General features: G+C 41.1%; 1 protein-coding gene across 12 annotated transcripts in view; it reads right to left on the minus strand.

Annotated features, from left to right (window-relative positions):
• LOC140454477 (ryanodine receptor 1-like) overlaps nucleotides 1-13,494 on the minus strand; it is a 400,334-nt gene extending 386,840 nt beyond the window's left edge. For all 12 annotated transcript variants that reach the window (XM_072549257.1, XM_072549253.1, XM_072549254.1 and 9 more), the window contains exon 1: nucleotides 13,379-13,494. In XM_072549257.1, the coding sequence (XP_072405358.1) occupies nucleotides 13,379-13,426 (48 nt within the window). In that variant the 5' untranslated portion in view covers nucleotides 13,427-13,494. The remainder of the gene's footprint in view (nucleotides 1-13,378) is intronic.
• Between the last annotated feature and the right edge of the window lie 339 nt (nucleotides 13,495-13,833).

Raw genomic sequence — 13,833 nt, forward strand, 5'->3', positions numbered from 1 at the left:
CTTCAGTTTAAGCAAGCAATTTGACAGGAAACTGCAATAAGAATTTCATACCAAAGAAAAAAAAAATGAACAGCTCTGTTTCATCAAATTATGGAATCAGAATTCCTACATTTTGGAAACAGGCCATTTGGCCCATCAAGTCCACACCAACCTTCCATAGATCATCTCACCTAGATCTAACCCCCTTACCCTATCAAGGTTTGAGAAGATTTGCAGCTCAGGTTGAGGTTCTGGATGTAAGTTTGTTTGCTGAGCTGGAAGATTCATTTCTAGGCATTTCATCACAATACCAGGTAACATCTTTAGTGGGCCTCCAGGTGAAGCACAGCTGATAATTCCTGCTTTCTATGTTTGGGTTTCTTTGAGTTGGTGATGTAATTTCCTGTTGTTTTTTCCCCCTCAGGGGGTGGTAGATAGGGTCTAACTCGATGACATCACCATAGGAAATGGCATCACCAACCCAAAACATAACTAGAAAGCAGGAATTATCAACAGTGCTTCACCTGGAGGCCCACTGAAGATGTTACCTAGTAGGGTGACAAAACATCTGGAAATGAACCTTCCAGCTCAGCAAACAAACTTACATCCAGAACTCCTTACCCTACCCCTGTAACCCTGCATTTCCCTGACTAATCCACCTAATCTACACATTCCTGGACACCATGGGCATTTTAACTCTGCCAATCCACCTAACCTGTACATTTTTGGACTTAGACTAAGACTTAAGTCTATTTTCTATCAGAAAGTCAGATGTTTACAAATTTTCAAAGCTGACAATACACAGGCAGTAAATGCAAGTGCAAACAAAACTTAATACTGCAAGCTTATTTACAACAAATTCGGAATTTCAATGCTTTAAAATCATTAATGAATAAAGTACAAAAACTCAAGAGTGGCTGTGCATATATTGAAGAGTACATATCTCATTCCTTTTCCTCAGCTCTCCATATGTTTGATTACCATCTTAGCTACATCATAAATTCAACTATTTTATTTGCTGTTTAATTTGTTCAGATGATTATACATATCACAAATGTCAAAAAATTGTTTGGACATTGTCAGTTGAGATAGTGTGTGTATAGCAATGAAATATGTAAACAAAATGTTTTGGATTAAAATCTATAAATGGGGTAGCATGGTGGTTGAGTGGCTAGCACTGCTCGGGACTCGGTTTGGATTCCCACCTCGGGTCACTGTGTGGAGTTTGCACATTCTCCCAGTGCTCAAGTTTCCTCCCATAGTCCAAAGATGTGCAGGTCAGGTGAATTAGCCATGCTAAATCGCCTAAAGTGTTAGGTGCAATAGTCAGAGGGAAATAGGTCTAGGTGGGTTACTCTTCAGAGGGTTGGTGTGGACTTGTTGGGCCAAATGGTCTGCTCCCACACTGTAGGGAATCTAACCTAAAAAAAATGTAAACATTATTGAATAACTTATGTTGACATGACTGAATACTTTAGATAAGAACTTTATGTGAATAAAAACAGCCTTACTTGGAAAGAGTGCAAGCGGTCACCTGCACTAGTCTTGATTTCAAGACCTATTTTCAAACAGACAATCACCAATTAAAACATAACCCAAACTTACAGGTCTGGGAAGGGGAGAGGCAAAATCGTTACCATTAGGTTCTTAGTTGTGACATCAGACTTCAGGGAAATCAGCTTGTGGCCTTAGGTTGCTAGGGAAATGAAGTTATTTAACCATGCAGCTTTGTGGTTTCTCCCAAATTTCAGTCAGTGGTCAGATTGAAACAGTGAAAAAGAAGAAAAAGTGGCGACAATACTAGAAAAGACCAAAAAAAAACCTGGAACCTTGCAAGCCTCATCTGTAGGTACATCCACAGTAATATTTGTGAGAAAGAGTGTTGAGATTAGCAGTGAAGGATCAGCAATTAGTTGCATATCAGAATAACTTGGAGGAGAACCGGCAGGTGATGACGTGTGCCAGGTGTTTACAATACATATCCTTCTAAGTGGCAGAGGTTTGTCAAAGGTTGTTTGATAAATTGCATATGATACACAGGGTTGCCAATGTGCAGAATGCAGGAAGTTATTGCTGAAGGGAGTGGATGGGGTGCCAAACCAAGCAGGCTGCTTCATCCTGGATGCTGTCAAGTTTGAGCATTTTTGCAGCTGCACTCAGCTGAGAACAGGCAACTATGATGCTGGGGTAGCAGGTGGGGCATTCATTCAGCATTTTTGGCTGCAGATGGATGCAAATATTTCAACCTTGCTGTGTCAAGTATCTGAAAATGTGTGCCTTTCAATGGAAATTGTAATGTTGGGTTTCAGGTGGAGAAAAGGTGCTTTCCAATGGGATTGATGTCCATTTCCAGTATCTTTAAAGGAACAAACATAATCTGGGTGTGATCACATTTTGAAGGAACCTCTGGTTCAGATCAATACCATTTATGCTGAAGGGACTATTTCAGGAAATCAGAGATATTATGTCTGTTGTATCAGTTACTCAACATGTAACCAATCTGTTTTACTGAATGCAATTTTCCTGTTAATTCAGGCTTGACTTTTCTTGATTTTGATTTTTGAAATATAGTGTCCACTTTTTTTTCTCCTTTGTGGGGTTTTGGGATGTTTGGTTCTTTAAGGCTATTGATCTCCATAGAATTGTACATGCCAGTTAACCTTAAAAAAGTAACAGATGTAAACCATAAAACCAAGGTTTATATTACTCATCTTTATGACTGTAATAACCATTTTGCAAAGTATTCTATATGAAACATACGGAGGTTTATTTTTTTAAAAATTCCTGGGGATTACCATTGGCCAAAAACTGAATTGGATCTGTATATAACTGCAGTGGCAACAAGAACAGGTCAGAGATTGGGAATTCTGTGGAGTGTAACTCATTGCCAACTCCCCAAAACCTACCCACCATCTACAAAGCACAAGTCAGTAATCTATCACGTTATTTTCCAATTGCTTGGATGCATGTAGCTGCAACACTCAAGAAGCTTGAAACCATGCAGGTCAAAACAGCCCACTATCTTTAACATTCACTCTCCCTGTCACTTAACCACAATAGCAGTACTGTGTACCATTTGCAAAATACGGTGCAGAAATTTATTATGACTTGAAATGATATCATTCCTTCACAGTCGCTGTGTCAAAATCCTAAAAAAGATCCTACTCCCAGCCTTGGGTGACATTGCAAACTCCATATGGACAGAGTCTCCCTGTATCTACAAGAGTTTCATCCAGTTTCCTCCCACAGTCCAAAGATGTGCAGGTTAGATGAATTGGCTATGCTAAATTGCCCATAGATCCCAGGGAAATGTAGGTTAGGTGGATTACCATGGGAAATGCAGGGTTATAGAAATAGGGTGTGGTTTGGATAGGATGCTGAGAGTCGTTGCAGACTTGATGGACTGAATGGCCTATTTCTGCTGTGTAGGAATTCTATGATTCCTTAACAGCACTATGGGTGTCCTATATATAAAAAAAATGGTTTGTACTTGTTCAAGAAGATAGCTCATCACCACTACCACTTTGTTAAAAAGTAGCAAATGCTGGCCCACCCATTGGTACCCAAATCCCATGAACAAAACAGTCATTTTTAAAAATTTTAAATAATGTGCACAGACGTTGGCTTCTGGTGCAATCAGCAGCAAACTGAATTCAAAATTGTAGTTGGGTTCTTTAATTTTCTGCTCAAACTTATTTGTGTACCATCAAACAACAAAATCTCCATAAACCAGGGCAATCAGGCAATATTTTAGAATGTTGTTTCTTAATACAACTCAAAGGATTTAGACTAATTGGTTTTCAAGCAACTGAACATTATTTTAAGAAACAATGCAGATCTACTTAGCAGCTACAGTGGTGTATAGTAGCCAGTTACTAAATGCTTTAAGACATACCTATTAGCATCTTTATAGACAATTTTAAAGGCCTCCCCAAAACTCTTACAAACAGGCACATACAGCAGTGGCTCACAATGGGGATTAATTTAATGAACATATGGTCACTTGTGTGTAAGGCCAGGTTTGAACACTATTTTTCAAACTCATGCAAATAACATAGATTCTTCATTTCTAGTGCATTGTATAACAATGCAAGGGTTTTGAGCAGGAATGGACCATTGATGCACTCGAGCCTGCTCTATCATCCAGTATGATTGTGGCTGGTCTTGGGCTTCAATTCCACTTTCACACCCACTCCCAGTATCCCTTGATTTTCTGAAAAACCAAAGAATCACCAGTAACCATACTCAACACTGGAACATCCACAACCCTGAATAAGAGACTTCCAATGATACACAACTTTTTGAGTGAAGAAACATCTCACCACAATCCTAAATGATCAGCACTTATTGTGAGACTGTGCCTATGCAATAGACTATCCAGCTGAAGGGAAGTGACCTTGCAGTGTCCATCCTACCAAAACCTTTAAATCTTGAATGCTTCATCAAGTACACCTCAGAGTCATAAAGATGTACAGCATGGAAACAGACCCTTTGGTCCAACCCATCCATGCTGACCAGATAATTTAGTCCTACCTGCCGGCCCATATCCCTCCAAACCCTTCCTATTCATATACCCATCCAAATGCCTTTTAAAATGTTGCAATTGTACCAGCCTCCACCACATCCTCTGGCAGCTCATTCCATACACGTACCACCCTGTGTGAAAAAGTTGCCCCTGAGGTCTCTTTTATATCTTTCCCCTCTTACCCTAAAAACCTATGCCCTCTAGTTCTGGACTCCCCGACCCCAGGGAAAAGACTTCACCTACTTATCCTATCCATGCCCCTCAATTTTGTAACCCTCTAGAAGGTCACTCCTCAACCTCTGACGCTCAAGGGAAAACAGCCCCAGCTTGTTAAGTCTCTCCCTGTAGCTAGTTCCTCCAACGCTGGCAACATCCTTGTAAATCTTTTCTGAACCCTTTCAAGTTTCACAACATCTTTCCGATAGGAAGGAGACCAGAACTGCACGCAATATTCCAACAGTGGCCTAACCAATGTCCTGTACAGCCGCAACATGACCTCCCAACTCCTGTACTCAATACTCTGACCAATAGAGGAAAGCATACCAAATGCCTTCTTCACTATCCTATCTACCTGCGACTCCACTTTCAAGGAGCTATGAACCTGCACTCCAAGGTCTCTTTGTTCAGCAACACTCCCTAGGATCTTACCATTAAGTGTATAAGTCCTGCTAAGATTTGCTTTCCCAAAATGCAGCACCTCACATTTAGCTGAATTAAACTCCATCTGCCACTTCTCAGCCCATTGGCCCATCTGGTCCAGATCCTGTTGTAATCTGAGGTAACCCTCTTCACTGTCCACTACACCTCCAATTTTGATGTCATCTGCAAACTTACTAACTATCCCTCTTATGCTCGCATCCAAATCATTTATGTAAATGACAAAAAGTAGAGGATCCTTGTGGCACTCCACTGGTCACAGGCCTCCACTCTGAAAAACTACCCTCCACCACCACCCTCTGTCTTCTACCCTTGTGCCAGTTCTGTATCCAAATGGCTAGTTCTCCCTGTATTCCATGAGATCTAAGCTGAAAAATGTGTTGCTGAAAAAGCACAGCAGGTCAGGCAGCAAAGGAGCAGGAAAAATAAAAAAAACATTGCGGGCATAAGCCCTTCTTCAGGAATGAGGAGGGTGTGCCAAGCAGGTTAAGATAAAAAGGTAGGGAGGAGGGACTTGGGGGAGGGGCGTTGGGAATACGATAGGTGGAAGGAGGTTAAGGTGAGGGTGGTAGGCCGGAGAGGTCGGGAAGAAGATTGCAGGTCAAGGCGGCGGTGCTGAGTCTGAGGGTTGGGACTGAGATAAGGTTGGTGGGGGGGGGGGGGAAATGAGAAAACTAGAGAAATTTGCATTCATCCCGTGTGGTTGGAGGGTTCCTAGGCAGAAGATGATGAGGCGCTCTTCCTCCAGACGTTGTGTTGCCATGGTCTGGCGATGGAGGTGGTCAAGGACATGCATGTCCTTGGGGGAGTTTAAAAAAAAAGTGTTCAGCCACGGGGCGGTTGGGTTGGTTTGTGCGGATGTTCCAGAGATGTTCTCTGAAATGTTCTGCAAGTAGGTGGCCTGTCTCCCCAATGTATAGAAGGCCACATCGGGTGTAGCGGATACATTGGGAAGACAGGCCGCCTACTTGCGGAACGTTTCAGAGAACACCTCTGGGACACCCGCACAAACCAACCCAACCGCCCCGTGGCTAAACAGTAACTCCCCTCAAAGTTTGAGAGAAGATTTGTAGCTCAGGTGCTCGTTGTTGTGGTTCTGTTGGCCGAGCTGGGAATTTGTGTTGCAGTCATTTTGTCCCCTGTCTGGGTGACATCCTCAGTGCTTGGGAGCCTCCTGTGAAGCGCTTCTGTGATCTTTCCTCCGGCATTTAGTGATTTTTATCTGCCGCTTCCGGTTGTCAGTTCCAGCTGTCCGCTGCAATGGCCGGTATATTGGGTCCAGGTCAATGTGCTTATTGATTGAATCTGTGGATGAGTGCCATGCCTCTAGGAATTCCCTGGCTGTTCTGTTTGGCTTGTCCTATAATAGTAGTGTTGTCCCAGTCGAATTCATGTTGCTTGTCATCTGAGTGTGTGGCTACTAAGGATACATATTGACAAGGAACAAACTATGGACTCATTCAATGTAACGGCACTGTTCACCTCTAAAATCGACAAAACCCTAGCCAGAGAAACAATAGCCAACCTGCTGGACATACAGAACAGACAACAGGATGGTGAACATATCAACAAAGATGGCATACTCAAACTACTGGACCTGTGCCTCACAACACACTTCACATTCAACAACCAAATATATGAACACATCAACGGCACACCCATGGGCTCACCCATCTCTGGACTCATAGCAGAAGCGGTAATGCAAAGGTTAGAGCAAACAGTCTTACCGCAAATTCAACCCAAACTCTGGGTCAGATATTTAGATGACACATTTGTAATCATTAAAAACACAGAAATAGAGAACACACACCGGATCATCAACGCCACACTCACAGGAATCCGATTCACTAAGAGAGGAAGAAAAGGACAACCAACTCCCATTCCTAGACATGATGGTACAGAGAACACCGAACAGAGAATTCACCACAAAGGTTTACAGGAAAGCCACACGCACAGACCAAGTCCTAAACTATGAAAGCAAGCACCCCAACACACACAAAAGTAGTTGCATCAAGACACTGTTCAAAAGGGCCACAACACACTGCAGCACACCAGAACTGCAAAAAAAAAAAGAGGAAGAAGAACACCTATACAATGTTTTTGCCAAAAACAGATACCCCCGCAATTTCATCAACAGATGCCTAAGGGAAAGACAACTGGATGAGAACATGCCACAACCCAAAGGACTAGCCACACTACCATACATCAAAAACATTTCTGAACTGACAGCCAGACTACTGCGACCAGTAGGACTCATAACAGCACACAAACCAACAGCCACTCTCAGGCAACAACTCACCAGGATGAAGGAGCCGATACCCAGCATGAGCAAAAGCAAAACTAATGTAGTGTACAAAATCCCATGCAAGGACTGCACAAAACACTACATAGGACAAACAGGAAGACAGCTAATGGTCCGCATCCATGAACTTCAACTAACCACAAAACAACATGACCAGCTATCCTTAGTAGCCACACACTCAGATGACAAGCAACATGAGTTCGACTGGGACAAAACTACTATTATCGGGCAAGCCAATCAGAACAGCCAGGGAATTCCTAGAGGCACCTTAACCTCCTTCCACCTATCCCAACGCCCCTCTCAAGTCCCTCCTCCCTACCTTTTATCTTAGCCTGCTCGGCACACCCTCCTCATTCCTGAAGGGCTTATGCCCGAAATGTCGATTCTCCTGCTCCTTTGATGCTGCCTGACCTGCTGCGCTTTTCTAGCGACACATCTTTCAGCTCTGATCTCCAGCATCTGCAGTCCTCACTTTCTCCTTCCATGAGATCTAACCTTGCTAATCAGTCTCCCATGGGGAACCTTGTTGAACACCTTACTGAAGTCCATATAGATCACATCTACTACTCTGCCCTCATCAATCCTCTGTTACTTCTTCAAAAAAAAAACTCAATCAAGTTTGTGAGATATGATTTCCCACGTACAAAGCCATGTTGACTATCCTGAATCAGTCCTGGCCTTTCCAAGTACTTTTATTTTTCTATATTTTGCATAATACAGATATGTCCTTGATAGTGTACTGGTTTGACCAATTTCAAACAAGTCATGTTTAGAGAAAAAGTATAACCTACTAGTCTTACTCCCAATGTGGTTTAGGGTTAAGAACACCACTTGCCTTAGAGGAAGGGTGCTAACACTGTCACTTAATAGAATTCATTGCAAACACTGATCAGAATATAGTTTAGCTACTATTGAATTGAGAATCTCCAAGAGTTGGAAAGGTTAATCTTCAGATGTTTAATATGATAAATGCAACGGAGTAGAATTGCTTGCAGATTTTCTTCATTAGCGCAGTAAAAATCCAAAAGCAGAATTGGTGGAGGAGGCAGTGGCATAGCAGTAACGAACTGGGTTAGTAATCTGGAAAACCAGACCAGTGTTCTCAGGATGTAGGTTCAAATCCTGCCATGGCAGACATTAAAGCTGATTCCAAAAGCAGAGTTGGGGCTCTTGTGATACATTGCTGGTGTTGTCCTTACCTTTCAGTCAAGAGGCCTAGGTACAAATTCCACCTACTCTGGAGATGTGTAATAACACCTATGAACAGAATCCAAAAGTGGAGTCATATCCTGAATATTTGAATAATAAAGTTGAAGGATGCCATGCTTTTATCAATTTTTGACATATAGTTTTGTTAACTAAAAGTGACATATGTATCTTTTTCCAAAAAAAAGTCAATTTCAATTCTCTCCAGCAGAGAATCTTTGGATTCAATTATCATGGAATGTGACAGAATATTCTGAGTTAGTAATAATTACTGAAAGAAAAGACAAAGTTGAAGTTTTCAATCTTGCTCGCATCAGTAACGAATCAGAAGAATACTAAACCTCGAAAACAATAAGTTACATAGCATAAGATGGTGTTGATCAGTTGACAATCCCCTTCTCATGCACCATAAATTGTTGGTCCCTCTGGCATTTGGTAGTCTTGTGATACTGTCCTGATGATTTTAAGATGAAAATCTTCAACTTTATGTCTTTGTTTTTCAGCAATACTCGAGTCCTGTACTACCAAGCATGATTAGTAGTAAGTAACACTCCCACTTAGAACAGACAGATCTGGGAATGTAATTCATATATTATTGCCTTAATTACAAAATGTTAGTTGCGCAATGAGAAAACTGAAGGAAAGACTTCAACTTATAATTGCCCGTCATAACTTCAGGCTGGCCAAACCATTCAGAGCTAATGAAGTACTTCAGAATTTTAGTCAATTTGCACATTGTTACATCTGGCAAAAACAGTGAAGTAATGGCCAGATAAACTATTTTAGCTACATCAACAAGAACTTCCTCGACATAACACCACAAAGTTTTTACAATTACCTGAGAAAGCAAACGGGACTATAATTTAACATAGGAGTTGAGCGACAGCACCTAGGTCCAGATTATACTAATCTGTTGACAGAGGTGTCTCACAAATATTTTCATCATTCTAGCATCTGTTCTGCTTATCTTACAAGATGATAATGCATACTAAGTAGTCTAACTTTATTTTGCTCTTCTTAAAAAGAGAAAATCAATGGTAATAAAGTTGGCCGAGATTGCTTGGTTAACCCGAAATTCAAAGTTTGCACTCATATGTTTCCACTCAGTCACAGAGTCATATAGCACAGAAACAGACCCTTCAGTCCAACTCGTCCATGCCAACCAGGCATCCCATCTCACCCAGTCCCATTTGCTAGCACTTGGTCCATATCTCTCTAAACCATTCCCATTACTATACCTATCCAGATGCCTTTTAGATGTTGTAATTGTACCTGCCTCTACAACTTCCTCTGGCATCTCGTTCCATACACACACCCCAACCTATTAAAGACTTTAGGACTTGAAGGTAACAGTTTCATGCATGGTCCTTCCACTCTCACCTTAAACCTATGCCCTCTAGATTTGGACTCCCCCATTCTAGGAAAAAGACCTTGGGTATTCATGATTTTGATTTTATAAACTCCTATAAAAAGGTCACCTTTCAGTCTCTGATGTTGGGGGGGGGGGAGAACGCGGGAAACTTCAGCCTATTCAGCATCCCCCAATAGTTTGAAATCTCCAGTCCTAGCAACATCATGTAAACCCTGTATGCACCCTTTTGGGTTTAAACAACATTCTTCCTATAGAAGGGCATCCAGAATTGAATACAATATTCCAAAAGTGGCCCCAATGTCTTTTACAGCGACAACCAGACATCACAATGCTTATACTCAATGTTATGACTGATCAGATCCTGGGGATTTATCCATCTTTGTGCTTTAAGATTTCTAAAGAAAACTATTAATAAAACTGAGCTGTTTACCAGAGTGTTTAATGTTGAAGCCAACATTAGGTTCCAATTCTGTAACAAGTGAACATATAAAAGTGACTAAGGATAACTTAGTCTCTTCAGGATAACACAACAAAATCACAGCCAATGAAATAGGTTTGAAATGTATCACAGTTGTCACATGGGCCAACTTACTCAGTAAAAAACAGCAACAGAATCAATGATCTGCTAACCTATTTTTGTGGCTTCAGTTGTGAATCAAATAATTCTTCAATATAAAAGCAAATAACATTGAGTATATTTCTACAAATCAGAATGGGGAAAACTTTTAACATCTTATTCACGAAGTGAAATATCAAACCATGCAGTATTAGATTAGATTCCCTATAGTATGGAAGCAAGAAAGTGCTGGCCTAGATCATGCATTTGAATTGTGGAGTGAAGCTTTAAAGCACTAAGAATGGTCTACAAACCAAGCTGACAGTAAATATTGATAAGTACTATCAATATAGTATCTTGAAAGCTTTCGAATAATAAAAAAACTGAAATTGGTACTTTACAAAGCTTTCAAAGTAAGTTAGAGGTGTTTTCCAAATTTATTGTTATTTTGTGTTGATTAAAAAACTCACATTCCCTATGTCCTACTTAGTGATTATGATCTCAGTGCAGAATGAGAAAATATTCATCTTGATTTTTATTTTAAAACCAGTGTCTGCCATTTTCACCAGGAACCTTTTTCCCTTCCTTGTGCAAGAGTCCAGGACCAAAGGATATAGTCTCAAGGTAAAGAGTCACCTACTTAGTACAGAGATGAAGAGACGTTTCTTTTCTCAGAGGGTAGAGAGCTAGAGAAACTGGGTCATTAAGCATATTCATGGCTGGGATAGACAGATTTTTAATCAGCAAGGGAATCAAGGATTATGAGCAAAATGCAGGAAAGGAGTCGAGAATCAGCAGTTCAACAATATTCTGAGTAGTGGAGCAGACTCAAATGGACTGAACAGCCTATTTCTGTTCCTATGTCTTATGATCTAACTTTCTGCCAAATAACAACACAAACACCTTTAACTATAAGTTTACTCTACTTCTAAACCAAAACGTCTGTTTTGATACAACTTCTAATAATTAAGAATTATGGGCAATATCAATCCAAGGAATAAAAGGTTCCTTGGTTTGTGTTGTATTTTAGACAGGTTTTCTACGTGGGTAAATTGTACTTGATGATTTGTTTAATAGTTAAAATTACATTTATCCAGTAAATAATTAAGCTGTGTAGACTGAAATCCCATATTCAATAACTGATTTGCACCAAATTAACGGATTCCAGTGTGAGCAACAGCAGGAATGCCACAATTGCATCTGAAGTTTTTTTTTGGACTGGATAAAACGGGCTAGGATATCTGCTCCTAATTGCTGTTCAAGTGCCCTTGTTGGAACTACATGTGTGTGAATGTCAATCGACGAAAGGATTTGGGCCATTTGTGATGCCACCTCCTCACTGCAGTTTAATATCCTGCCACAACTTAGAAAGGAAAACTCCACCTGAGGGAGGAGAGTAGCTCTCCTGTGAAACATACCCAACTAATATGGGGAAATTAAAAAGGATAAGAAAAAGGAGAAAGTGAACTTTTTTGGTAAAAGAGGGAAAATCAATTTTTAATGAGTGGGGTCCTCTAATGGCTAGAGATCTAATTTCCATTTATAAACCTGGTGAGAATGTGTGCCCGCGCCAAGTCATAAATCACAGAATAAAACTGACATCAGAATGAGGGCAGCAGCAGTAAGGAACAGCGAAAGCAGCAGAAAGACAGAGGCAGATTTATTACACCAACTATATATAACACAGAATGTGCATCCTCAGCATTGCAACTTGAAACAGTTAATGCAAAAATGTTTGTACTCTACACAATACATCAAATATAAATTTCTGATTGTGACGTGATTTTACATAGAAAACAAATCAGTGAGAAATAATTTCAAGTCACAAAAATGTATAGGTTCAGAAACTACAAATTTTGGGTAGCTACAGTTAGCCTTTTGCATTTTACAATAACATTGATGTAATGATTGAAAACTTCTCTTCACAATAGACAATGGGCTTCTCACATTTTCAGAAATTATCTGCATTAGGCACAGAGGAGGCCATAATGATTAAATTCACTACAAATTTCAGCCAGCCACAATTATCAAACACTAAGCTGATTACACACTCCAAGTTATTGTAGAGGATATATATATTAATAATAAACTACTAAAAAAAGGTATTGCTGACAACTTAAAAAAATAAATTTTGACAGCTTAGTTTTTAAACATAGCCAGTCTTAGAAATGCATAATCAAATTGACTGGCGTTCACTTCACCAAAAGTCAAAATTCACTTTGTCACTAAAACAGCACCTGTTGTTATATCAGATGATGAACCTCAGTGTATAAATAAGTAAATGAAAATACACAAGTTATTGGAATTAAGCCAATATCAAGAAACCCCGTTCAGAAGAAAAGGCTGCGTTTAAGTGTTTAAATATCATTCAGTTTCTACTCTTGTTTTTGTCTTGAGGAAATAATTAGCAGTGTATTGTCATACCACCACAGGCTTTATAACATTCAGTTCAAATGACAGTTATTATATATAGCGAGGTATGAGTCAGAATGTTTTTTGGGGGGTGCAAAGCATCGTACAGCATTTGAGTCACTGCAAAGTTCAATAATAATTCTGAAGAGTACAGCAGGCTATTTGCAAGCGCCACAGCTTACTTCTTTACTTCACTCATACAGAATAAAAAAAATCAGAAATGATTAAACCTTTCTACCAATTATGCCATTTATTTTAGATAAACATAAGCATTCACAGATAGACCACTTCTGCCTCCGCAGGCACACCGCCTGAGATACATTCCGAGCAGACGCGGTGCAAAACGACTGCATCGGTGGACGCACTTACTGTTCGAAGGAAGAGGATCTCCTCTTCTCCTTCACCCCCCTCAGCCATGATTGCTGCCTCTATCTCCCCCGCCCGCCTGCGCTCTCTCTCTGTCCGCAGTCCGAGCTTAACTAACACTGACAGCCGGCGCGACAGACCGGCCGGCGCCACGCGCCACCGTGCCACGCCCACTGCCGCATGCTATTGGGCAGAGCGTGCGCGCTCGTGGGAAGAGGTCGACGGCCGATTGGCAGAGGACGCGAAGGGGCGCGTCCTGAGCCCACGTGGGGGGCTCGCCGATGGCTTGAGACCGAGAGCGGATTGGCGGCCACAAGGGCCCACAGGACCTTGCGATGCCTGAGGTCGAGACCGAGACGGCAAAAAGAGGGAGGGCTTGAAGTGCACGTGTGTGTAGGCGGTGCCGCGCGCTTGGCGGTTGGTGAGCGAAGCGTCAGCTTAAATGGACAACAGTATCA

This window comes from Chiloscyllium punctatum, chromosome 29 (assembly GCF_047496795.1).
Source record: "Chiloscyllium punctatum isolate Juve2018m chromosome 29, sChiPun1.3, whole genome shotgun sequence".
NCBI lineage: Eukaryota > Metazoa > Chordata > Chondrichthyes > Orectolobiformes > Hemiscylliidae > Chiloscyllium > Chiloscyllium punctatum.